Source organism: Lissotriton vulgaris, chromosome 1_1, assembly GCF_964263255.1.
Source record: "Lissotriton vulgaris chromosome 1_1, aLisVul1.2, whole genome shotgun sequence".
Classification (NCBI taxonomy): Eukaryota; Metazoa; Chordata; class Amphibia; order Caudata; family Salamandridae; genus Lissotriton; species Lissotriton vulgaris.
The window spans coordinates 815,588,056-815,615,780 of record NC_141685.1 but is presented as its reverse complement, the minus strand read 5'-3'; the positions used below and the strand labels follow the sequence as shown (position 1 = coordinate 815,615,780).

Genomic DNA, 27,725 nt, shown 5'->3' with positions numbered 1-27,725 from the left:
GCAGCCGAATGTCCGCCGTGGTAAACAGGTTAATTCTAGTAAGCGAATCTCTTGGCCTAATTAACCACAGTATATTTTATGGAGAAAAAAACTAAAAATATTGATGAAAGAATGTATGGTAAATATCAGAAGCGCTAGACCATGTACATTGTCGACCATTAGGTTAAAGGAATACACATAAATAAGAGCAAAACAACTCAATTTAAAATCAAACTAACAATACTTTTCTGTTTCAAATCACTACTAAAGGATGTGCACCTACCCCCAGAACCAGCATTTTCAGCTACCTTACTGAATGTACCCTCGCTGGGAGACAGACTGCTGGAGAAGACAGGTTCATCTATTTCCCCATGCAGAAGGCCTACATGTACATGAAAATCCTCCTTGGCTTTGTTGCTACAAATTCCTCAATACAGGAGAACCCAAAACATGCCTTTCCATTTGTTTGTAATACATATTTGAATTGTTCCAAGTCTGAAAATGGTATAAGTCCATGACCGTTTCTACTGCATTTTAAAATAACAGCCATTTATAAGATATACAGCGAACATGTTTTACAGATAAAGTACACATTTTTAAATGTTTTCTCATTTCATTATATTTAATACAGAATAAAAAATATTTTGAAGACAGTGCACATTCATGCAGGGATGCAACTACTGAGAAGAGGTAATGGGTAACAGTAAAAACACAAAGCATTGGCAAAGTCAATATTTCTCTCCTATGCAAGGCTTATGGCTTTGCCAATGAGTTTTAGCCATGTTGTACACCAACATGGCTGCTGTACGGCTTGGCTAAAAGTTAGTGACATAGATGACAGTTGCATGGGGTGTTTTATAGTGGAATAGCATAGAGTGGAGTGGCAGAGTGTTGTGTTTTGGAGCGGCACAGTGTGGAGTCACATACTGGAGTGGCATAGAGTAGAGAGGGCTGGTGTAGAGTGTATTGGCATAAAGTGTTGCAGAGTATAGTGGCAGTGAGTGCAGTGGCATTGAAGTCAACACAATACAAAGCTGCATAGGTAGATAACATTGGCATAGAGTAATGTGGTGCAGAGTAGAGTGGAGCAGGATAGAGTGGCACAGAATAGAGTGGCGTGAAGTGGCATAGAGTTGAGGGATGCAGCGGGCCGTGGCGCAGAGTACGTTTGAGTGGCGCAGAGTACGGTTGAGTGGCATAGAGCACAGTAGCATAGTGATGCTGAGTAGAGTAGCATAGAGTGGTCAGGATAGAGTGCAGTGGCGTGGAGTAGCATGGTGTGAAGTAGCATGGCGTGGAGTAGTGCAGAGTAGAGTGGCATAGAGTTTAGTGGGGAAAAGTTCAATGTTGCAGAGTCGGATGTCAAAGTGCAGTGGTGTAGAATTGAGTGATGCAGAGTAGAGTGCAGTGACAGAGTGCAGTTGTGTAGAATGTATTGGCGTAGAGTGCTGTGGTTAAGAGGAGAGTGGCATGGTGTGGAGTGGTACAGAGTGGAGTAAAGTGGTGTAGAGTGCAGTGGCGGAAAGTAGATTTTTGTAGAGTGAATTGGCATAGAGTGCAGTGGTGCAGAGTAGTTTAGAGTGGTATACAGTGGATTGGCATAGAGTACAGGGGCGTTGAGTTACAGAGTAAAAGTGCATTGGCATAGAGTGTAGTGTTGCAGAGTGGCATAGAGAACAGTGTCGTAGAGTGGAGTTGTGCAGAGTAGACTGGTGTGGCCTAGAATGGAGTGGTGTAGAGTGCATTGGCATAGAGTAGAGTGGCACAGAGTGGAAAGGCATAGACCTGTTTACATAAAGAGTTCATGGAAAAATATAGTAAACACGGTTTAGGCCGCAGGAGGGGCACATTAAATCCGGAAAGCCTAAAGCAAATAAAGCAGACAGAAAAAAAGAAAACACCTAAGAGGTAAACATCCAAACAGCAAATCATTCAGAGTATCTCCCTACGCATTGGAGAATAGTGCTTTTTGTTTCAAATAGGAGATCTGAATGTAAATGTATTCCGCATTTCTTGAAAACATCTATTCCCATATTTTTAAATTGAAGATTAAAAAATGTATGTCTACCAAAGTGTCATGCTCTCAAAATGAAGGCATTATTAAGCAAGAGAAGATCGGTTGCTTGAGTAAACAGAAATGGGAAGCAGATGCTGCACTTAGGTACGTATCGCTCTCACTCATTTTCTAATTTTATCTCCTGTACAAATATAATATGTCAAATTATTATTTTTTTCATCCTTATTCTCACGTTTTTGTACCAGCTGGTTTCAGATTTGCATTAACACCTCAAATGTGCATTTATTTAAGCAAGGCTTTAATTTCAACAGCTCTTCCTCCATCCAGCAAAGTGGCATTCTGGAGTCTCTCACTTGTGTCTTGAATATAGAATGTTAGCGTTCTAGTTCAATGGAATTTTGTGTTGAAGCTGCAAATAGAACCATGAGGAAATCCACTAGCCTGTTGCTGGTGCTCAACATACACATTTTAATCAACATGCCTCTTTTTTTTCTTACATGGGTAAGTGGATTTTCAGAAAATATGTTCTCATTTTGGCTTCTCAAGTACTTACATAATTTGCATTGAGAAAATCAAGAGAGAACGTTCTCACACCCTAGCAAAGCATCGGCAATATTTACAAGGTAAAACCACTTTAGAACTCACCAGAATTCTTAAAATGAGTATCATACCACCAACAAACAATTTCTTTTGCGACAAAAATCTGTTATCACTTTTTCCTCATGGTCTTTACAGAGACCTTCAAAACCATACATTGACTACAATGCATTTATATTGGAAAAACGTGGTGCAGCCTTATATAAAATATCCAACAGGTATTTTTCTTTTAAATTGCCACTTATTAAACAATCCCATGAAAATACACTAACAGTTTTGTAAATTTAAACCCCATTGCAAGGGTCACATTTACTAAAGCACTATTATCCAAAAGGGAAGCCACTCCTAGGAAGTTCTAAACCAGAATGGAGCCTTTAGCTCCCCACTTTCTTCCTTTGTCGTTAGTTACCTATTTCTCCTTCTTACTCTCGGTCCAAGCCTGATGATGAAAAGTAAGTCCTGGTCCCTAAAAAGAGGGCCAGTGCCCACCACCTGCATACATTAATTTACCTTTTTAAGTTTCCAGCAAAGAAAAAAATGTGGATAACTTCTGAAGACAGCATTACCCCAGTTGTCCTCACATTTTTATTTGCTCAATTACAGTCACCATTTTGTTAATAGTAAAGGTAATGGGGTTTGTACGTTCAGCACACTTTTTTTTTTAAGTGTAGAACAGTGGGGAAATGTGCTGCAATACAGTTACTGCATATTTCACTGTCAACAAAGATTACTGGGCTAATTCGATTGAGCCCTCTGCTGTCCAATTCACCATTGCTAAAAAACTGTATGGCCCTTAGATTAACAACCCAAAACACCAGTAAAAAGCAAAACAAGGTCCTTCCCACTCGAGCAGATAACACCAGACGAGAGTTTACTCGGCTTGCTAAATTGCTGACTGTGGAACCTACAGATCATAATTCTAAAGCCAGCTTCTCCATTATACCAAAGATGTGTAGTGTAATCCTGGGCAAATCGCTTTATCTCCCTACTTCATGTTCTTTATGTTTTTAAATAGGGGTGCCTGAAATCTGCCCAAAGCCAGATATTCGAGGCCAGATTAAAAAACTAGATATACATACGGGTATGCGCGCCTTTTATAGACAATAAAACATCTAGAAAAGCCTGCATTGATACCACCCTCGAAGAACGGAGATAAACAAGGTGGTGTGTAGGTTTAATGAACTGGTGCACACATCTCCAGTTCCTAATGGCTGGAAGCGGGTCACGTTTTCAGGATATCTAACATGAAAAGTCATGAGATAGATGTGCATACAATGTATTAGAATGGACTTAATTTACATAGTCAGAAGGTATGGGGGAAAAAATGAAAATACACATTTGTCCTCATCTTCTAGGGGTTTCTTTTTGAAGATGCATCTGATGGTGTAGCCTATGATCTTGTCATTATTTGATCTTTATTGGGAATATTAGAACCACCATAAAAATACATATAGTATCATATGATCTTGTCACGTAATGGGTGCCTTAGGAGGAAGTGGGTGAGGTCCTACTGTTCGCTGCAGATGCAGTTTGGTGTTCTCGATTGATGGCGCTTTTTCAGAGATGAATTCAGGGGGAGGATTCCACTTCTGGGTAAGGTTAAGAGTCCACTTTTCTTAAAAATATTTGTTGTCCCGGGTATGAATGTACTTGGGGTGTGCAGTCGAATAGCCCTGCATGACAGGCTGGGCGAAAGTTCCCACAGATGAACTCTTTGTTGCTGGTTCTTTATGTATTGAATAGTTTGTTTATGGTCAGATGTATTTATCTGCATGAGGGGGCGCTTGAAACCTGAATTGGTAGTGGCTAAATCTAGGGCCTGATTGGCTTTTTCCCAGCTAATGGTGAATGCAGACATTTGGCAGGGGTTGAAATGTTCTCTACATGCTTTATCAATCAAGTGTGTTCTGGTAAATATCAGTCTATTCAAGCCAAACTTCATTAGGGGCTGTTCAGTGTCGACACATAGTTGACGTCTGCCTCTAAAGGCTGCACTGTAAGGCTTGCCAGAATTTTCTTTCATGGCATCCTATTTTAGAATTTTTTGTTATCCAGGCCCCCAAACCTCAGTGCAATAGGCGATTTGGGCACCAGCTTGATCACTTTGTCGTCGTTCACTGAAAAGTGACGGCATGAAGAGGGGCCACCCGGAGGATTGCATTTAAGGCTGCTTCGGTTTTCTAAATTGCCATGGTGATGTACAAATGCCACATGGAGCTTATTTGTAACAGTGAGCACTGGAGTAAGTGAATGAGTTCACTTCTTCGAGTTCCAGACTATTGATGCCAACAAACATTTGTAACAATTTTCCTAAAGACCATGGTTTTTGTTTCTGTGCGTTAGATTTCAGGCCATTTTCTTGCCAGCAGTTTGCCATGGCCATCAGCTAGGCCTGCAAGCCTTCAGGAGTCCTAGCAATTAGGATGGCAGCATGTGGATGAACGCATAGAAGGGTCAGTACCAGGAAACCCTCAAATGCTGGAATATCTTGAGATGCTTTCACAACTTCTCTGTACAGATCATTTCTGAATAAAGGGATCTAAGATGGGAGCAGGTAGGCATCCTTATTTCACCACGACTTTAGCGAACTGCTTGCTAAAGAGGCCCTTATGATTGAGCCTTACTTATGAAGTCTGTATCCGGGAGAGCAGCATTGGTTTCTTACCTTTTTCCGGTCATTTTACCCGTAATCTCTACCTGGGAATAAGATCAACAGCAGCCATGAAGTCTAGAAAAGTTACATATAATGGCTTTTTTTATATATCCTGCTTCGGGATTTTGTGCAAAAAAAATGAATAACTGATCAATAGTTGAAAGATGTTCTCTGAACCCGCCTTGGATCCTGTCTTCTTGTGCAATTCATCTGATTCTTAAAAAAAAAAATAGAATCGGTGTCAATGAGGCTACATAAAGTTGGATTGTTTTTTGCCCCTTTTTTTAATCCAGGAGAGGATTTCACTGTTTCTCTAGGAAGAACATGGGAGTGACGAAGCAGCGTCCATGAAGAATAGAATTAAGAGTTTTTGACTGCCACTCTGGGCAATGCTTGAATACTTAGGCTGGTACCATGTTTGGCACTGGTTCTTCTCTCTTTGCAAGATCCTTTATTGTAGTCTGTACATTATCCGCTCTGAAAATTTCTTCAAACAATTGTCCTTTGTGGACACAATTTCTCTCTATTTCATGGTTGTCTGCCAGTGGTTCAGAAGTTATTTTTGGGTCACGATGATCCCCAGGTCAAAAAAAGTTGGAGAAATGTATTATCCAGTCATCTTCCGAGGTACTGACCTCAAAGAGACTCCTATTCACCGTTATGATTTTACTAGCCATCTTTCAGATGGACTGCAGGTCTTTATTTACGAGTGCCTGTTCTTGATTTTGTCTGGGAAGCGTCCCAGCATATTAGCGGCTTTGCCGCGGCGCAAATTCCGCCGCGTTGCGGTGGAATTTGACATGTGCGCAGATCGGACGGCCCCCGGACGTCCGATGCACACGACCACCGTGACGTCGGACAGCCCCCAGCCGTCCAACGCATGGAAAAGGATAGGGTTTTAAACTCTTGTTTAAGAGGTTTATAGTCCTCATTGAACCATCCTAACTTTTGAGATACTTATAAGGACGATGATTCCTCAAATCATAATAAAATAATGTGCTGCCAAAAAATCGTCCCCTTCCCACTAACCCAGTGCAGGTCACATTAGCCTCAAGGCACTTAAAAACATCATATTGGCATAGTTTAGCTATTTGCTGTTGCTCTGGTCTTTTCTTACTCCATTTTTAGGTCTCGCCTTCCAGACAAGCTGTGTAGCTATGAAAGATATTGTGGGCTTATCAAGAACATATTTGGCTTACAGCCCCACACTCTGCTCATCATTTGTTGGCTTTGACACTTTCATTTGCTTACTTCTCGTTCAATGGCTTGCCTTTCTCTTCTTGCGTTTGTCCATCCCCTGTAACATAGCCTTGTTACCATCCTTTTGGTTGGCTGACTCGTATCCTTCCGCTGCTTGCCTTTAGGAAATTACTTTTTTGGTTAAGCTCTCAACGAGAATTGTGCATGTGTTTTCCAGCTCTTGTGCTTCTCCACTAACGAAACGCCCCTGCTCTTCACACTGTCCTATCTCTCGTGTGCTTGTCACTCCACCCATGTATTACTCTTTCCCACGTATGCTGCCTTTCTTATCCTAGCTTCACTTTTATTTTATCTACCTTGGCGATGCCCGAATACTTCACCCATCACGCCCACTCCTGTGGTACTTTTTTTTATAATAGATTTTCGTTTTTTTGTGGTTGGGCCAGGCAGTGAATTATTGCCTGCCCTTTTACCGTAAAAACACGTTTGCACTATTTTTTACCTTTATTAATATTTTAGGTTATCTTGAATCAAAAAATTACAAAAAGAAACTTGGTACTTACGTCATTTTAGAGCTGCAGGAGCATCACATGTGCGCTCAGATGTCTACGAAAGCAAATGGCCAGCAGCTGCGCCAAACACCTTTTTAGGTCTCGCCTGTCGATGCGCATGCGCATCGAGCAAGGCGAGAGTATTGGGACTTATCCACTCTTTATTTACACTGCAAGGAATCGTGGCGATTCCTTGCAGTGCCCGTGACTTTTAAGCTCAATGCGCATGCGCATTGAGCTTAAAAGCGCGTGCACGTCCGTCTTTGTTTACCCGCTCCGCCCCCTCCCCTTCCCGCCGTGTCGCATTTCTCCTCCCCCCTCCCCTCTCTTCCCTCCGTCTTGTTGTTTGTGTTGTCAGTCTCAGTGGTGCATCGTTTACAGAAGCCGGTTTGTTTGGGTGTTGTTTTTAATGAATATTTCAAGTTGTACAAAGACGTTTTTCAAAGATTGTTAATGTTTTAGATGGTTTCGGAAGCATTTAGGGTTTAATTCGAAAACTGCCAGACAGCACAGCAAAGACATGTTGGGGACATGCTTAAAGCTTACCTAGGAATGCATTCCTCCTATGCTTACCATTTGCTTTGTGTTTTTTCATTCCTATTTACTGTCTTTCTATTTACTGGTATCCGAACTCCATTCAGAGGAGCATGGGGCAAGCAAGTTACTGGGCCCAACCGTGGGTATCAAGGCATTTTACTGCCCATGTCCCAGGGCCCAACCTACTATGACAAAGTACCCCTACAGCACTTGACTCTGGTAGAGTGGATTGCGCAGTCCAAACCTTCTCCTGGAGGGGAATGCAGGCGTAAGGTGAACACTCCGCCCCCTCCCCTTCCCGCCGTCTCGCATTTCCCCTGCCGCATCAAAGGCTTTCACGGCCGGCCGGCCATGCTTTCAGTTTCCCGGCCGGCCGTGTCAATTACATTTCAAAGCCCGCTCTCCCTGCTCCGCCCCCTGCTCCGGCCGAGACGCATTTCTCCTCCTTCGCCGTTTTGCTGGTCTTGTTGATGTGCTATGCTGTGTCGCTTCATTGAATACCGTGATTAAGTACTTTATCCAAAAGGATTCCGTAATACCCGAATTCTGATGCGGATTAATTTTTCTTCTAATTTTTCTTCTTCTGTATAGCCACACAATAACTTTCTGTATACCTTTTCCTTCAAGGTCCCTATGTCAGTAGACAAAATCCTAGTTTCGTTTTTCAGTGTTGCCATAGTCAATATGTCAGTCTTCCTAATTAAATACAGAAGACAAAGAATGGACTGCCGTCCTCCTCATCTTTACAAGGTGTATGTGTTTAATCTTTCCATTTCTGCGCAGGTTTCCATAAAGGCTTGCATCAATAACGAGGGGCTACTATTTATTGGGCTATGTATAATAAGTAATTGAGAAATGTAGTCACCTGTATTATCACTGTTGCAGTCATTTGCCAGAGATTGCTGGGAATTTTAATTTTTGTACGCAATTCTTACTTTATTTTAGAATCCTTCTGGCTGTTGACGAGGTAAAGTAAGAATGCATAGCATAATAGTTCAGTTGGTGTCTTTATTTCAAATCTGGACTTTCTTGCTAAGCTTAAAAAAACAACGGCCTGGCAGCCTTAAAGTACAATTATAGAGAAACGGGTTAGTTATGCACAGATCTATCACATAAAACCCTAGGGACATCGAGCAAAGGAAGCAATGTGTTGTCTCCGATTTTGTGCAGTATTCCCCCCACCACCCGTGAGTTAGGTGTGTGTGTGTTGGGGGTGCTACATCAGATTTCGTCCAGTGTATGAACATTCATGACATGAGTAAGAGGCACCACTTATCCTTGAGCCGACCGCGGTTCTTAAAGATCTGGTGGTGTTCCTATTTTCAAAATCCTATTTTAGCAACAGAAAAGGTGAACGGCTGTTTAACTGCTGCGTAACACGGAACTACGAGGGATACAGAATGGTGCATAGCAAACCAACACACTTAGACTTAAGGACAAATTCATATTGGTCCACAATCAATGCTATCCCAATCCATAAATCACAACATTTCCACTGTCCAAGGAAACGAGGATTAAAATGTGATGATGGCGCAGGCTCCTTCCACCGGCACCAAAAATAAGCACACTGATGATTAATGCTGAATGGCTGCTGCGTACAAGCACGAGTCAGCAGCTTTGCTCCCGCTCATCTGTAGCAAAAACACCATCACTCACCCTCAACCCCTCACCCTCAACCCCTCACCCTCACTCACCCACCCTCAACCCCTCACCCTCACTCACTCACCCTCAACCCCTCACCCTCACTCACTCACCCTCACTCACCCTCAACCCCTCCCCCTCGACCCCTCACCCTCAACCCCTCACCCTCACTCACCCTCAACCCCTCACTCACCCTCAACCCCTCACCCTCACTCACCCTGACCATCACTCACCCTCAACCCCTCACTCACCCTCAACCCCTCACTCACCCTCAACCCCTCACTCACCCTCACTCTCACTCATCCTCACTCACCCTCAACCACTCACCCTCACTCACCCTCACCCTCACTCACCCTCAACCCCTCACCCTCAACCCCTCACCCTCAACCCCTCACTCACCCTCACTCTCACTCATCCTCACTCACCCTCAACCCCTCACCCTCACTCACCCTCAACCCCTCACCCTCACTCACTCACCCTCAACCCCTCAACCTCAACCCCTCACTCACCCTCACTCTCACTCATCCTCACTCTCACTCATCCTCACTCTCACTCATCCTCACTCAACCACCCTCAACCTCACTCACCCTCAACCCCTCACCCTCAACCCCTCACCCTCACTCACCCTCAACCCCTCACCCTCAAACCCTCACCCTCACTCACTCCCCCTCAACCCCTCCCCCTCAACCCCTCACTCACCCTCAACCCCTCACTCACCCTCAACCCCTCACTCACCCTCAACCCCTCACTCACCCTCAACCCCTCACTCACCCTCACTCTCACTCATCCTCACTCACCCTCAACCCCTCACCCTCACTCACCCTCACCCTCACTCACCCTCAACCCCTCACCCTCACCCTCCCTCAACCCCTCACCTTCAATCCCTCACTCACCCTCACTCTCACTCACCCTCACTCAGCCTTAACTACTCCCCCTCACCCTCACTCACCCAAAACCCCTCACTCACCCTCACCCACCCTCAACACCTCACTCACCCTCACCCTCACTCACCCTCACACACACCCCCTCAAACTCAAACACCTTACACTCACACACACACACGCTCCACTAAAAGTCAACACAACACGCTCAAACTCACTACACCACACACACTCTCAGACGCAAACAACATCACTCATCCTCATACACACTCACACCCCCTCACCCTCACACCCCATTACACTCACACACGCTCACACCCCTCACACTCACAACACCCTCCCACCCCCTCACTCACACTCACTCACACTCACTCCCAATGACTCAAATTCACCCTCACACACCCTCACCCTCACACACCGTCACACACCTTCAGACACCCTCTGAATAACAACACCTCACACACCCTCACTCACCCTGACCATCACTCACCCTGACCATCACTCACCCTCAACCCCTCACTCACCCTCAACCCCTCACTCACCCTCACTCATCCTCACTCACCCTCACTCTCACTCATCCTCACTCACCCTCAACCCCTCACCCTCAACCCCTCACCCTCAACCCCTCACCCTCAACCCCTCACCCTCACTCCCCTCACCCGCCTCACACTCACCCCCCTCACCCTCACACCCCTCACACTCACACCCCTCACACTCACACCATTCACCCTCACACCACTCACCCTCACACCACTCACCCTCACACCACTCAGTGCTACAACACATTTTGGGTTACAATATATGTCAGCTTTACGCAACATAAAACTATTGGCATTGTAAATAACAAAGAAATTATTTTCGCAATTTAAAAAAAAAAAATACTCACCCTCAAACTTTCACCCTCAACACCTCACTCACACTCACTCTCACTCACCCTCACTCAGCATCAACTACTCACCCTCACTCACCCTCAACACCTCACCCTCACCCTCACTCACCCTCACTCACCCTCACTCACCCTCACTCACCCTCCACACCTCACCCTCACTCACCCTCATCCACCCTCACGCTCACCTTCACTCACCCTCAACACCTCACCCTCACACAGTGCAATACCTCTCAGACCATTTCAGTTACAGCTTTTAGAAATATTTATGGCTTTTTTTATTTGTACTTCTTTAGCATTGGCTACAGGAAACAAAAATGCTAAACATTTACAAAAAAAACCATAAACAATTCTAAAAGCACTAACTCTAATGGTGCGAGACCTATTGCATTTCCAATGCTTGTTGTAAAATATTTTTACTTTTTTAAATTATATTATTTTATGCGCAGTATCTGCAGGTGCAAAAGACGAGATTCTGGCTTTGCCAATGCTCATTATTTTTGGTTTTCTGTAAACTTAAGAGCTTTGTTTTCAATACTAAAAAAAGGTCACGGCCTCACAAAGACTACATGAGGAGGGGTCCAGGAGTCTCCGTTGTCCCCCTAAAATGAACTCTTAGTCCACGCTCTCTCGCTCTGCCCTGCCGGATACTGCAGGAGACAAGACTAGTGCATGCTTGTTTGGTAGCCAAGCAGAAGGCGAAGAGAGATTTTGCCACACTCCTTCACCGCCAAGCATGAGAGGCATTCTGGAGGCTTGTGGGCTCGTTCTGGCGCCCCCTACTGGTGTCCCTTTAAACAACTTCTTGAATTCTTTTAGTGTAGCACTAGCCTTGACTTCAGGCCTCCAAAGGCAGCCTCTGAGAAACTTGTACTCTCCCCATTTTAAAAACCTCATGAAAGCAGCACAAATTCAGTATTAAAACGTGCACATGTAAATTCAGTAAGATTAATTCTGGCACTCAGTAGGACGCCGACAAAAATAAATAAAATATCAGCTGCAGAGTTAAAATAGGGGTGATTTGTATATTCAGTGCTTGGGTGGGAAATATTTTAAATGCCTGATCAAAGAGGGTACTTTTTCTGATGCAAAATAGTCCTTTATGAATGCCAATAAAGGTAGAAAGATACAACCAATAGAAACTGAGGCTGAAACAGTCCTTGGAGCTGAATCAAGATGTGATTGAGAATGTCTCAAACCTGTGGGTGAAGGTTCCTAAACCAATGAAGTCAATGGCTGAAGAAGGCAGAACAAAAGTCTCTGAGTGTGTATAGAGTACGACAGGTCAGATCTGAACGGTGCAGGCATCATTACACCCAACATCAAAAAAGTGCAATTTACAGAAATTTCAAACAAGACTGTAAAACACACTGCAACAAAAAACGAAAAAAAAATTAGAAAAAACACTGAAGAGGAAGATGTGCTTCAAACTGCAAAGCATCCTCGGTGGCTCTCTGGCAAACGAGTAACGCTAGTGCGTGCAAAGCGTGGCGGTGAAGTTTTGAAAGGCCTTCGTGTAGGTATCACGCTCTGCAACCTGGGTAAATAAAGCAATTAAGACAATTACTCATCAAATATAGATGCGCCCTTCTGGAGCCTTTTCGGCAGCAAGCACACTCCCTCATGTCTTCCCCTCCACTGCTCCTCTCCACCAGAGCAGACGAGGGCCTTCAAATCAGGCGTTGTAAGATGGTTATTTACCTTTGGGCTAATAATGTGTTTGTCGAAGGGCAGCAGACGTCTGCTGACGTAACCGCGCTTGCTATGTTTTGTCTGCCCCACATATGTGCACCGCAGGCCTGCAAGCATCAGAGCCCAGGAGAGGCCGCGTCGGCTGAACATTCAAATATTTCAGAATGCCATTGCCCCTCCGATTTAAAAAAAAAAAAAAAAAAAACAACTGTCCATGTACAGCACAGAAGGACTTCGAAGGCTCTCCAGACGATTTCCGCCCAATAATAATGGGGTTTATTTACATCCCAGAATAGATAGACGCTATGTATTGACATTGCTATGGAGGCGCTATCACTCGCTCACTTCATAGATTTCAAAGAATAACACTGGCCTCAAACAAACCTGTCTCAAAGTCGTATTTTAACCGGCCGAAACCCCGATGTCGACTCTCCTAGAACTGTCTCGCAATATTCCAATTATTATGTTAAAAAAAAACCAGATGAGTGCATCAAAAGGTAAACCACATGGCGCCCTCTTACCTCCTATTTTGCCACTTCTGCACCAACATCCTCCCCTGCAGCGTGCTAACCTCCGCCTACAACAGTTTCCCGCAGTCTCACCGTCTCCTTCCCATTCACTACAGCCGCCCCTGCGGCACATCAGCCAACAAAAAAAGCGATTTCAATAGGACAGCAGTATGAAGAAAATTTGGCAAACCCAGTCCATTGGAAATTACATTTAAAAGTAACCCTCCGCCATTATACCTTTATACGGTTAAATAATACAGACACGGTTCTCATGAAGAACAAGGGATGCACTGTGTTTAAAGAGCAGTCTTTGCTCTGACATATCCAAGTTGCAGGCTAAATACACTTCTTACCACGCTGTAAAAAAATGCTACTAGTATCTCATCATACGGTCTTGATGCATTGGATCACGCAAAGCTCGAGAACACATCCAGAAAATTAAGAAAAAAAGTCGACAAAGATCCAAAATGGCTTACCACTGACAGAAGGTGAAAGGACTTGGATTGCTCTGGCAGCATGTGCCTCATCAGTGCATGCAGCTTTAAATTAAAGCTACCTTGGACATATATGTTCCTCGAGTCGTTTGTGTCGCAATTTTAAACCATAAGGGTTACAAATAGCGGACTCCTTGTGGTCCAATCTTTCACCCCTCCCACCAAGGAAAGAGCACGCTTGTCCACTTAATGATTCCGTGCATGCACTGTTTGTCTGTCGAGGCCTATCCTTTGAGTGACAAGAGTTATTTATAGAATTCCAACGCGGGTTTAGGCATGGGATTGAACCCTGGTCAAAAAATATGAGTAGTATATAGTGATACCTTCACTTCAACTCTGGTCTTAAATTTGACAGTTCCAGCCAGGAGTTTAAGACTAGGCCTGTCATATTTAAGACTAGACCCATCACATTTAAGGCTAGGCCTAGTCTTAAACTTGTGTGTGGAAAATTTGACTGCTCTGGCTGGAAACACTGGCCTTAAATTTTGACATGGCCTGGGCGCAGGCTGTTGGCATTAAACAGGCCTGGTTTTAAAAGGGGGGTGACATGTAGGGATATTCCCAAGAAGTAACAGGCTGCAAAACATGTGGTAATTGTGTACATGTTTTAAAAGTGCATATGAAAGTGCGTGCAGGTTGGAAATGTCTGTGCATGTTTAAAAGTGGGTGTTGCAGACAGCTGCAGGCTGAACAGCTGCTGAACAGGCCTGAGTCCCCAACCCTGTGTGTTGGGAGATGTTTTTTTATGTTTGAGAAAAAAAGGGGTGCTTTTAAATTGTAGCTGTTGGGAAACCCATAGTGTGTTTTAAAAAAAGCACAAGCAACACCTGAGCTTTGAGATGCTGAAAAAGACAGATGTCGTGGCAAGGCTTCCCCATGAGAACCTGAAACAGGATGCCAAGTGCTCGGACGTAATTCACACCCCTCCAAAGCACCTGGGCCGAAACGGGCTTTTAAAATGTAATTTGTTGGAAACCCATAGTGTGTTTTAAAAAACACCAGCCAGTTTCGGCCCCGGGGCTTTGGGATGTTGAGAAAGACAGATGTCGTGGCAAGTCTTCCCAGGAGAACCTGAAACAGGATGCCAAGTGCTCGGACGTAATTCACACACCTCCAAAGCCCCTGGGTCGAAACTGGACATGCTGGCCGGAATTGTGACAGTTTAGGCCACGACTTGATGACTCTGGCTGGAAAGATGACAAGTGATGGGTTTAGGGTGGGGACAAAGGTCGGTTCCCGGGGGTCTCTAATGCCCAAGATAAGCCATTTTAACATATGAGGCCCATTATAAAAGTGTCCAGAAGATTTTGATATGTTTGCTATGGCCCCAAGCACCCTACTCTACCCAAGATAAGATAGAAAAAAGTTACCTTCCAAAGACCCCCATGACATTCTAAACCCCTCAAGTCATAAAGGGTGTGGGGGCTTCTAATTAGCATGCATGGACAGGTATAAAAAGGCCCCTTAAGGAACACTGTCAAACACCCATTCCAAAAACTCTGGGAGCGACTGGCGTGGATTGCTTTTGGCTGGACCTTGTGGGCTCCTGCGTCAAAGTCAAGAAACCTTCGGGGATTGCCTGGCCTGGATTGTTTTTTTCTTTTGCGGCACTTTGAGGATTTCTGCATCAGAGACAACCCTTGGAACTTAAAGGCGAGAATGGAGCTGAGCAACTTTTCCCAGATTGACGCAGCCTGCCAACATGTAGAGAAGGTAAATAAAGCCTGGGCGCATGTTTATGTGGTGTTAAAAGTATACAAAACTGTAGTTTTGAAAATGCTAAAGAGTACTTTGTAAACTGTTAATGTTTAAGGCGATGTGTTGTGTTTAATGTGAATAAAGGTGCCAATGAAGTTTTTTACAAGACGTGAAATGTAAATGTATTTAAAATGAATAAAGGCTGTGTTGAAGGTTTGAGTTTAAAGCTATGTGTGTAGACAATTAATGTTAATAGGGGTTGTGTTGTGGGGGATGGCGCAGAGTTTGCAGGGGTTTTTTATTTAAGGGGCATAATGTTGTAGGTCTTAGAAGGGTACATGCAGAGGGGAAACATGCATTTTACAGTTCATAGAAACATTTAACTACACTGTAACGGTACCATAGGGGCTTTAAATAATATACATGGCATATAATTAAAAAATAAATAATGCCTTGCTGCACTCACCAAACCGATGTAGAGAGTTGGAGGGGTCCAGGGGGGGCTCCGGGGGTCCTTGCTGCTCCTTGGTGGGGTCCTGAGGGCCTTGTATTTAAAAAATAAATAAACCCGGGGGCCAGTTGTCGAGGGGGCTCCTGGGGGGTCGCCATAGTCTTTTGGGGTGTTATGGGGCTGTCTCTGGTGCCGGTCCCGGTGTCCCTGGGCCTCCGTGGCCGTTATTTTTAAATAAAATGCCCCGAGACCGCTTGTGTGTCTGGCGCTGCTCGGGGGCTCTGTGGGTGGAGGGCTCTGTGGGTCCCTGGGGCGCTGTGCCCCGCTTTGCAAGTTTTGGCGCTTTTTTTAAAACCGCCCGAGACCGCTTGTGTGTCTGGCGCTGCTCGGGGGCTCTGTGGGTGGAGGGCGCTGTGGGTCCCTGGGGGCGCTGTGCCCCGCTTTGCAGGCTCCAGCGGTGTTCTGGTCCGCATGCCTCGTTTTGGCGCTTTTCAGCAAGGCGCTGCTCGGGGATGTCTGGGGCTGGACACAGGTCCTGGTGTTCCGTCCGTAGGGTCCAGGGGGCATTTCCCACGGATCCACGTGGGTCGTTGGAGCAGCGGTGGAGAGGCTTCCTCAGTGACTGCAGGGGTAGGTCCGCCCCCTTCCAGTGATGTCGGCAGTTCGTCACTGTAGGGGCGGGCCATGCCCTACAGTCCCGGTGTGTGTTTTTTTTTTATTTTAGCGCAAACTTTACCCTAAGGTGTCACAGCGCTTTACATATTACAGGCGGCACATAAAAAATACAAACAGAAAAAAAAATGCATGTAGGGGCTAGCTTTGCACAGCAGCCCCGGTGTGCATGTTTTTTAAATATTTTATATAGCGCGAACTTGACCCTAAGTAGGCAGAGCGCTTTACATAAGCCCCAGTGCAAAATGTAGCGCACACGAAGGTGTCAGAGGCTTCACAATAGGAACAGAAAATTAACAGTGAACAAAGTATAAAAGCAGACGCTGAGTTACAAGGGTGTAAAATTGACAATAGTGCGCAACCAAAATACATGAGCTAGCAAACGGTGGAAAAAAAAGTGAAGTGTGTGCAGGTTACAAAAAAACGTACAAAGTAACAGTCGAGGTATAATGCTGCAATAAATGGCAGGCACTCCAACATAAGAATAAGCGCTATGTAGGCAATTGTGGCGCAAGTATCAAAAGCATGCCCAAATGTAAGAGGGCGCAAGCAGGGTGTTACAAGAGAAAAGTGGCATGTACATGTTACAAAAGAGGGTCCAGTACATAGGCGCAGTGGTTGCATGGTAGGATGTTGGTTGTACATTAAGTCCTTTACCCAGAATGATAGGATATGGCGCAGGGTGTTTTTTAACAAATGTTTTAGAGCAACACCTGCAACGCTTATTTTTTTTTAAATGTCTGCCACGCGTGTCACAGATAGAGATCTTTAAAAATGTGTGTTGTTGCACCCACCCTTGTAAATGTATACCGGAATTGTTTGAAGTTGTGATACTTTTGTTTAAGAAAGGCGTTTACTAAAACCGTTTTTATTTCTTTTTTTTAAATTTAATGTTTAATACAGATGCAAGACCCTGCAAATGCAACCGTCACCAATGTGCCCCCTGCGCTGGCCCCCGCTGTAATAACTAGCAACGCCGGCCACTTGTTGGCCCCACAGCCAGGTATATATATATATATATATATATATATTTAGAGATTATGTAGTTCTACGTAGTTTTGTACACCAGTCTCTCAGAAGTTCTCTTTTTCTAATGGGCTCTCATGTATGTATGCTTTTACAGCTTATGACCCTGACCTACAACAAGCTTTTGACGAGCTTATGGAGTACATCGAGGCTCAAGACGCTCTGAACCGTGTGCAAAACACTTCAGTTCCTACATGTAATTAAAAAGCCCCTGTTATTTTAAACTGTCTAAGACGCTAGGGGAGTTGGCGGGGTAGGCCACAGTCCTGACCCTGATGGTGTATAGTGGGACTCCTCAGAAATATGACTAAGGCGGGGTATTATTTTTTCTTTACAGGCACCCCCACGTTATGCCCGAACGGCGTCGAGGTACAAGAGGCGGCACGAGAATCAAAAGAAAGCCCTTTGAAGAGGAAAGCTTTACCTTCTAAAGTGGGACCACCGTCAAAGAAAGGAGTTGCAAAAAGACCTCTATCAGGTGTGTTTGTTACAAAGGGTGTGAAAAGTACTATCGGTGTTACAGACTCTCAAGCAGAAGGGTACAACGACTTGTAGCAAGGCCTATATAAAAAGGTGGCGGTGTAGAACTTAGGATTGTGTGTGTTCTTTTTATACTTTCTCTAACATATATATTTTTTCTGTTTATATTTTAGAAGCGGCTCAGAAACATGCTGCTGAAGAGAGGTCGGCGCAGCCCTTAAGGGACATAACAGCAACCGTCCAGAACAACAGAAGCGCTACAAAAGGTGTGAGTAGGCGTGTACGCCGCGAAAAAGTCTCTGCGCACTACACACCAAACATGATGAACAATCCTCTACACCAATCTATTCTGCACAGGGGTGGAGTCAGCACTGGCGGAGTCTTGACAAACACAGATAACACAGGGCAGGGTCTGTGTAAAACAGCTACAGTGGGTCTGGGCCCTCTCAGCGTATCAAAAGGGAAAGGTATCTCAATCACTGCCGCCCTTAAGAAGAAACATAAGGACTCAGAGAACCTTCCCAACCCTTTAAAACGTGTGAAGTCCTCCAAGGTATTCACAGAGCCCCAAGCAGAACCCTTAAACTTAAAGAAGACAGCTCCGATGCTCCCAGAGGTCCAGGCAAAGCCCTTAAACCCCGAGAAGAAGAAACCTAGGACCCCTGAACCCCATGATAGCCCCTTAGACCTATCTGTAAAAAAGACTGTTAAACCTTTGAATGAGGCCTATACACCCGTGAGCCCCAAGGAGGCGGTAGTTGTAGCTGGGGATGTAGAAGAGATGGCGCCGCCACAGCCTCCTAAAACATCGCGCCTCTCAAGAAAACATCTGAAACTGAAACCGGGGGTCCCTAAGCTACAGATAGCAGCGTCCCTCAGCAACCATAAAGCAACGCTGGATCCACCCAGCATCCTGAAACCCCAGACAGTACCAAATAAAATAACTGTACATGTAGAGGTACACGCCCCTGAGCAGCCCCCAAAGCCGGTTGTAAGTGTCCAGGCACAGCCTAGGGTCTCAACTGGTAATAACACGCAACCCCTAGAAGGGCCTTCTATCGTGAACACCCCAGCTCTTGAGCTGATTAGGGGGGCGGTAGACAACCTAGGTAGAACCCCTGAAGCGGTGTCCCAGGGGTCTTTGAGCACAGCGGGTTTACAGAACCCAGCTAACAGGTCAGCACACCCTGACACAGGCATTTCAGCTAGGACCCCTGATTATAACGATAGCTCCTCACAATCCTCATACCCATTGTCCCCTAGTACCCCTCCGGGGGCATACGACCCCACCAGCCCTGCTGCCAGCCCCGCGCCCAGCCCCGCGTCCAGCCCAGCTGTCAGCCCCGTGTACAGTCCCGTGTCCACTCCCGCGTCCAGCCCACCTGCCAGCCCCGTGTACAGGCCAGTGTCCAGCCCCGATGCCAGCCACGTGTACAGTCCCGGGTACAGCCCCGCGGACGTCGTAAGCCCCACACAGCCCTCAGCAACAAGTGTGGATGACAAGACCACGGGGGCCCAGGGGGTACAGCCGCTTTTTCCATACCAAGTTTGCAATGTTCCATTCCTGTCCGCACCAGGGCGTTCGCCGGGGGGTCCTATTTCTAGAACACTATCGGCACAGGCTTTACAGAATGGTGCTAAGGTTGTTAGCAGTATAGATGGTCCTAAGACGTTGCAGCCATTTATAAGGCCTCGCAAGGTGGGGCCCTCTAAGCAGGCGCAAGAGGGGTCTGTAAACACATATGAGGTATTTGCGGCTCATGTAAAAGAGATGCAGATGGCTGTTCGAAAACTTAAACGCCAGGCGATCGCCGCAAACCTAAAATGGGGGTTGGGAGTGAACAAGCCCCTGTACACACGTATGGCCCATCAGAAGATCGTGGAAAGGGTTGGGGTGTGTAAAAAAGTGATCATCCAGGAGTGTCAGGCGGCTGTGGCAGACATACATGCTATACGGGCGTGACTATGGCAACACCGGCCCCTAAAGACCCCCACAGCCAGTGGTGCTCATAAGAGGCCCCCAAAATATACCCGTAAGGTCCAGAGGTTAGTGACAAAGTCTGTACGCTTCTTAAGACTGCTCAAGCAGCGTACATCTGATGCCTCACAACCCTTCAAACAAGAAACAACTGTTTCCCTAGGCCCCTTCAAACAAGGTCCCATAGTTTCAAGAACAGCTCCTGAAACATATAAACCAACACTTTACCACCGACAATACATAGGTGCAGGGTCAAACATACCGAGGGTCGGTCATTTGAAGGAGGTAGGGGGGCGGACTTTAAAACTCCAAACACAGCAACATTCAGAAGGACCTAGGGGTGGAACTGTAGCAGCGGCCTCCATGAACAAGGCGTACAATGACACCAACCAACCTGTTCAGATAGGCTGGGGCACGGTATCTCGAAAAGCCTGGGGTCGTAAAAGAAAAAAAAAGTGGCTTAATAGTACAAAGCAACGCAGGCGCTTAATAAATAAGCTGAAGAAGGCTAGAATATGCGCTACCCGCAGGTTTACAAGGACTCCTGAGACAGGTCCCACCAGGACCCCCCAAAATGACACAACAGAGAACACCTCCGCAATTCACACTCCTACTGATGAGGGCCCAGAGCCCTTGTTTTTAGAGAGTGTTAGAAGTTACACTCGCAATGTAGAGAGGTTTAGGGCCGTAGAACACTATGAGGAGTTTAGATTTATTAACCTCCATCAAATAACATCATCCGATCAGGGTGTTCTGGCTATACATCAGGCTGTGCAGGAGCTCATAGAAAGGTTGTTACACAATGTGGGGCCTAATGACTTTTTCCAACTCCGCTTCCAGGGGCAGGGTTTTGACACTCCGTTGTTCACCAGGCGGAAGGCCCGAGATGTTTTTGACGCTGTGCAATTTTTAGAAAACCTCTCAAGGCTTTTACAGAGTAAAGCAGAACTAGTCGCCTATGGCACTTTTAGAGTCATAGCCCTCATTGTACGGGGGCGTGAGGGGGGTGTTTCCAGACCTTTAAAGAGCATACTCTACAGTCAAATAATTGGTAAGAAACAGAGGTGGCTGCTCAACTTTAACAGCCCCTCTGCCAACACATGTCTGGCGGCCAGCATCGTGGGGCTGCTGATGGCTCGCAAGACCCCTGACGCTGTCATCATGTCTAGAGCTGCTGAAGCCCACGAGGTTCTTGAAATACCTCCTGACCGAATGGTCGGCTTTGGCGATATAGGTCTTTTTGAGAACTATTTTGCCGTGACGGTGAAAGTTCTTCATCACAACGGTTCCTGGAAGTACTTTACAACCGGGGGCCCTGTGAGAAACAAGACCGTATATGTCCTCCACGCCGAAAATCATTTTTACGGCATCTTGAACCTTAAAGGTTTTTTGGGTGTCAGGAATGTGTGCGCCCACTGTGACCATATATACAGCAATAAAACATACCACCAATGTGAAATGCATTGCAAGATGTGTCAGAGGGACGGCTGTATAGAAGACGCTACCCTGAAGGTGAGGTGCGGCACGTGTAGGATGTTTTGTCGCTCGCAAAACTGCTTGAGCATACACGAGAAATCTTTCACATGCGTCCCTAAAAAGGACTGCAGTGAGTGTGGGCGGTATGTGGCAACGGATCACAAGTGCAAAGGTATGATATGTCCCCGTTGTCATGTGTCTTACGAGTCAGGCACCAGCCATCAGTGTTATATGGTTAAAGGTCTACCGCAGACCAAGACCGAGGACTATATAGTGTTTGATATAGAGTGCACACAAGAGACGGGGGTACACCAACCTAACTATATTTACGCCCACCATCTAACTTCCGACGACAGCTGGGAGTTTGAGGGACGAACGTGCGTTGGTGATTTCCTGAGCACTTTCATTCAAGCCAAATTCCAAGGATATACCATGCTCGCCCACAACTCGAAAGCCTATGACTCCTTCTTTATTCTACGAGACATGATTCGTGAAAAGATACCGGTGGAACTCATAACACAGGGGTCTAAACTGATGTTGATGACGGTATGCCCTTTAAAAATACGCTTCATGGACACCCTGAATTTCCTACCCATGAAATTGAGCAAGCTGCCAAAGGCCTTTGGGTTCCCAGGGTGTAAAGGTTATTTTCCACACTTTTTTAACACCTGGGCTAATCAGAATTATGTGGGACCCATGCCTCCTACCGACAGCTACGGGGTGGAATACATGCTGCCTGATGAGAAAGTGAGCTTTCTACAATGGTACTCTGAAAACCGTGAAAAGGAGTTTCACTTTCAAACAGAGTTGAAAGCTTATTGTCAGGCTGATGTAATGATCCTGCGGCAAGCTTGTAACATCTTCAGAGATGCTGTGGTGTCTATGACTAAAGAAGTAACGGTGTTGAAATCCAAAACCCCTGAAACGCGGCATGCGGTCGAATACATAGACCCATTTCAAAACGTCACTCTGGCATCCATGTGTATGTCCATCTACAAACACATGTTTTTAATGTCCGAAACTATAGCTCTAGTACCGCCAGACCTCTATAACGGTAAACAGAAACGTTATTCAACCCCCTCTATCCAGTGGCTCATGCACGTCTCTGAGAAGGAAGACATTCAAATTCAACATGCCTTACAGGGTGGTGAATACCGCCTGGGGCCCTATTACCTGGACGGGTTCTCTGTAATTAAGGGTGTGCCGACAGCCTTTGAATTCAACGGTTGTTTTTACCACGGATGCCCCAAGTGTTACAAGCCCCACGAGTATAACAAAATGCTGGGGTCCAAATTTGAACACTTATACAGACGAACTCTGACAAAGGCCCAGTATGTTGAAAACCAGGGCTTTGCTATGAGAGTTCTTTGGGAGCACGAGTGGTTAGACATGTTAAAAACCGACACAGACCTCTGCTCTTTTCTTAAGACCCGTGATTTACCCACACCTCTGGAACCCCGCGATGCCTTATTTGGGGGGCGCACAAATGCCATACAACTGTACAAGGCCGCTGGTGAGGGTGAGAAAATACACTACTATGATTTCACCAGTCTGTACCCTTTTGTGAACAAGATGAAGTTGTACCCGCTGGGTCATCCCACCATCATCTATAGAGATTTTAAGCCCCTATCCGAATACTTTGGGCTTATCAAATGTGAAATCTATCCTCCTAAGCAGCTTTACTTCCCGGTGTTACCATGCAGAGTCGATGGCAAGCTGATGTTCCCCCTCTGTCGAACATGTGCGATGCTTAAAGAAGTTGACGGTTGCAGACACACCGATGAACAAAGGATGCTCACAGGGACCTGGTGTAGCATCGAGGTACAAGCTGCCTTAGAGAAAGGGTACAGGCTAGGTAGAGTGCACGAAGTGTGGCATTTTAAGAGCACTACAACACAACTCTTTGCCCCCTACATTAATTTGTTTCTCAGAGACAAACAGGAGGCCTCAGGGTATCCTGAATGGTGTACTAGTCAGGATGCAAAACAGAAATACATCGACGACTACTACGCTCACGAGGGTATCCGTTTACGCCCCCAGCTGATAGAGGTCAATCCTGCACGCCGCCAGTTAGCCAAACTCTGTCTCAACTCCTTATGGGGAAAATTTGCACAGCGCACAAACCTTTCAAATACTACCTTAATATCAGATCCTGATGAACTGTTCAAGTACCTGTTTGCCCCATGCTACGAGGTGTCCAGCTGCGACTTTATCGATGACGATACCGCAGCTTTGTGTTGGAAATACGCCCAAGAGTACCCCACATCGAGTAACAACATAAACATTTTCATAGCCTGCTTCACGACTGCCCACGCTCGTCTAGAGCTTTACAGGGTTATGGATAAGCTCCAGGATCGCTGCTTGTATCACGATACAGATTCTGTGATTTTTCTGAGCAAACCGGGGGATGTAGACCCTCCTCTGGGAGATTATCTGGGTAATCTAACCAGTGAGCTAGATAAGGATGAGTTTATAAATGAATTCACGTCCTCAGGGCCTAAAACATACAGTTACCGTACCAACAAGAACAAGGTGTGTATGAAGGTCAAAGGGATAACATTAAATGTCAGCAACACCCTAAAAATCAATTTTGATAGTTTGAAGAACCTGGTGCGTGAATACGCTACAGCAGACGATTCTGAGAATGCTAAAACCATAGTCGTGAACCAGCCCTGCATAGTCAGATCCAAAAAGAAGTGGGAAATCACAACCCAGCCTCTACATAAAACATTGCGAGTTGTTTTTGATAAAAGGGTCCTGACCACCGACTATAAAACACTGCCTTATGGTTATTAGACCCATTAGAGAGAGAGAGACAGCCGCCACAGCATGGACACTAGGTTACAGCATCCGTTCTCCTGCGTGCTAGCAGGACCCTCAAACTGCGGGAAAAGCTACTTTATAAAAAAGCTCTTAGAAAATGCCGGCTCTGCTTTATCACAAACCCCTAACAACATTGTGTGGCTTTATTCATGCTGGCAGCCTCTTTATACAGATTTGGGCCGCCGGTTCCCACATATCAAATTTATAGAGGGTATACCGGATAACCTCAACGATGATGAGCTACTACCCCCAACCCTTGTAAATATGATAATTGTTGATGATCTGATGCGTGAAGGTGGTGATCATCCCGAGTTAGAGAGAGCTTTTACCCAATATTCCCATCATCGTAATCTAAGCATCTGCTACATTGTGCAGAACTTGTTTTACAAAGGCAAGAACAGTAGGTCTATAGCTCTCAACGCTTCATACCTTGTTTTATTTAAAAACCCTCGTGACAAACAACAAATATCCGTCATAGCTAAACAGATGTACCCCGGAAACACACACTTCTTCATGGAGGCCTTTAACGACGCTACAGCAAAACCCCACGGGTACCTGGTGGTAGACTTAAAAAATGAAACTCTAGAAGACTATAGACTAAGGGCTGATATTTTTCCCCCAGAGCTACCTGTAGTTTACACCCTAAAGCCCAAGACCAGGACCTATAAAAAGCAACACTGATGTCTTTTAGAACCATTTACAACCCCACCCTTATAACGCACAGTGGTGACCATGTCTGCACACCTACGCCGCAATTTAGCCCTCCTGAAAATGCTTGTTAAAGCCAGTCCCCAACATCGAAAGGCCATCCTGGGCAGCGCTTCTGACGATTTAGTGGCTGCCATTTCAGAAATAGCCCTAAACACCCTAAAAGGCAACGTCCCTATATCAAAGCGGCAGTTACAGGTTCTGAAGAAGAAGAAGGGGCTTATCAAGAAGCTCTGTAATAAAAGGGGCTCACTCATAACAAAGAAGAAACTGGTGAAACAGTCTGGAGGTTTTATAGGTAGCTTGCTGGGGATAGCTATACCTGTAATTACAAGCCTCCTCGCGGGTCAGTGATGGACCACGCCACAAAAATGTATCTGGTTCCTAGGCAGCAGATGGAGCAAATGGGGTCCACCAATGACAACGCCTGGGATATCCGTAGAAATGAGACTCTACGCCTGGATACTGAAATTAAAGACATTTTGAGCAGGACTGATCTAAACCCCTACGACAAGGCTAACCTTTACAACAGCACTCTCAAAAAATTCTTAAATTACTACACCCAGTGGAATACCGAGAAGAACAAGTTGACTCTATATACCCCAGACTCTGAACAACCAGCTGCTCAGGCCCCCGATCCGCAGCCCCTACAACCGCCTCCCGATGGTGCGACAGCCTCAGATACCTTTGTTGGAGACCTCCTAAAAAATATAGGTCAAAGGCACAGAGGGGCTGCGCAGATGCTCATGAGTAAACTAGCCGCTTCTAAAGACCTAACCTCATGGAATGATCGCGGCGAGTTCCTCTACAAGGGCCAGCCTGTTGCAGGGTCGCATATGTACGATCTAGTCAAAGGTCTCACACACCCCAAAATCCTAACGCCTCAAAATGCCCCGAGAGGCTGGGAGCAGTTTCTGAAGGCCGCTGCTGAACTCAATATACCCTCCGCTCTTGTTGGTAATAATGAACACCGCCGCCTGCTAGACAATTTGAAGAGTCCCCTACTGCCATCGCCTACAAGTTCTGAAGGCCACAGACTATCCCCTAAATGGACTACTCCTGCACCGTCGGTGCCAGCTCGAAAAAAAAAAAAAAAGACATTGCCCCAGCCACCCTTCGCATGGATTTTTGATTAAGTGTGTGTGAATTTTTATTCCTAGGTTTCTGCAATAAAGTTTTGTCAACTACATATTTTGTAATAAACACCTTGTTATAACTTTACAAACCGTCTCAGTCGTCTTTCAAAAAACATTTTATGGTGCATGTATATTGAAATAACGAGTCTGAATGCATGTTTTTAAAAAATATAATGTCTTTTATTTTAAACGTTCAACATTAAGCATACAACTGTTATAAACTCTTACAGTTTTGACAAGGTACATATTCAGTTTTCACAGGTCTGACCGACCCTCTGGTGTTTTCTTTTACATATCTCGCAACTATACGGTCATTGTTAACAAGATCCCCCGGATATAGCTTTAAGAAATTTCTAAACGAAAGACCCTGTGACATTTTACTGATAAAATAAATACAATGTTCCCCGCATGTGATGGCCATGGAATCCTGCACCCTTAGTTTGTTATACTCCACCACCGCTGCAGCTTTTTTCACAAACTTGAATATAGGGGTTGTATAGAGTTTGTGCTCAGGGAACTCTGCTGTACTGTCAAACACTGTAACCTTGTCAACATCAATAAACATGGCTGCCCAATGTGTCCCAGCCTGGTCATGCGGGTCTGTGTTAAAGACTAGGGTGCATGGTCTTTCAGCCCCTATGTCGCCTGGTAACCCGTCGCTAGGGAAAACACCCAAAAAGTATTTCCTAGCGTATTTATGCCTGCTTAAGAAGTCACGTATCTGCACCGTATCCATTTCAAAAATGTTTTTAAAGATAGTCAAACAAAATCTGCCTTGCGTGGTTGATCTGAATGATGCTGTCGAATACAGAGAATACGACCATGTTCACATTCGTCGCCAGTGGAGCTGCAAATCGTATTTCAGCTTTTAGATTCCCATTTTTGACCAGGTTGTAGTGATCGCCATCTTCCATGTCCGGTGTCAGGTCGAATGCGAACAACGTGTATCCACGGCCATAGCCTTCTCTTGACACCGCTACACCGCAGTCCCTTTGATGCTTTCCTGTTATCGAAACCAGTCCTTGATATTCCCTGATGTAATGCCCTGCTGCAAAACTGGGGGTGTAGGGTTTTGCAGGAATCACATTGCCCTCGTGGACCAGCGCAGCGTAGTTGATGTTGTAGTGTTTAAAATTGAAGGGGTTTGAGGCATAGGTGCCACTAAAAGCTGTATTGTCCACAAACCCTATGATGATGAGCTTTGGTAGCTGTCCCAGAAATAGATTCTGCTGTTGTGTTAAGCGGGTACCTGCAGGGATGCTGAATACCTTCAGAGCTACTCTTTCCACAGCGTACTTGGCGTTGGATATTTGCAAAGCTTCGGCGTGCGCTAGCCTGACGCTCGGGGACACTTTCACTCTCTTTACAAACAGGCTCGCGGACAGTATGTTCAGTTTGTACTGTTCCGCATCCCCGTTGATGAGGCAGAATGAGTCCTTGTTACGATTGAGCTTGATCTTAAGATCAATCCCGTTGATGAGCAGTTTATCTTGGAAGAAGAGGTCCGAATGTATGCGCCCCAGGAGGTCAAAAGTACGGCTGGCTGTAGCATGCCCCGCTCTTTTTATAAAGCCCTTATTATCACCATCCAGAGCTGTGCTTTCAAACTGTCCGTGTGTATCCCTGTGAAAGAGACCCGC

At 45.6% G+C, this 27,725-nt stretch overlaps 2 protein-coding genes across 7 annotated transcripts in view; one reads left to right on the top strand and one right to left on the bottom strand.

Moving 5' to 3' along the window:
• The window catches only part of C1_1H1orf21 (chromosome 1_1 C1orf21 homolog), a 404,852-nt gene that overhangs the window by 263,193 nt on the left and 113,934 nt on the right, over window positions 1-27,725 (bottom strand). The window lies entirely within an intron of this gene.
• Window positions 14,867-26,168, top strand: LOC147747944 (uncharacterized). Of its 2 annotated transcripts, XM_086957052.1 has the most exons (5): window positions 14,867-15,350; window positions 17,362-17,461; window positions 17,582-17,680; window positions 17,822-17,962; window positions 18,138-26,168. In XM_086957052.1, exons 1-5 carry the CDS (start codon window positions 15,297-15,299, stop codon window positions 19,925-19,927), a joined length of 2,184 nt encoding a protein of 727 aa, XP_086813178.1. In that variant the 5' UTR covers window positions 14,867-15,296; the 3' UTR covers window positions 19,928-26,168. The 2 variants fall into 2 exon arrangements, with proteins under 2 accessions (XP_086813178.1, XP_086813185.1); XM_086957059.1 differs by lacking the exon at window positions 17,582-17,680.

Coding starts and splice junctions, on each gene's coding strand:
- LOC147747944 (XM_086957052.1), top strand. CDS start 15,297: ATGGAGCTGAGCAACTTTTCCCAGATTGACGCAGCCTGCCAACATGTA. Junction 15,351..17,361: donor CCTGCCAACATGTAGAGAAG/GTAAATAAAGCC, acceptor TGTTTAATACAG/ATGCAAGACCCTGCAAATGC. Junction 17,681..17,821: donor AAACACTTCAGTTCCTACAT/GTAATTAAAAAG, acceptor TTTTCTTTACAG/GCACCCCCACGTTATGCCCG.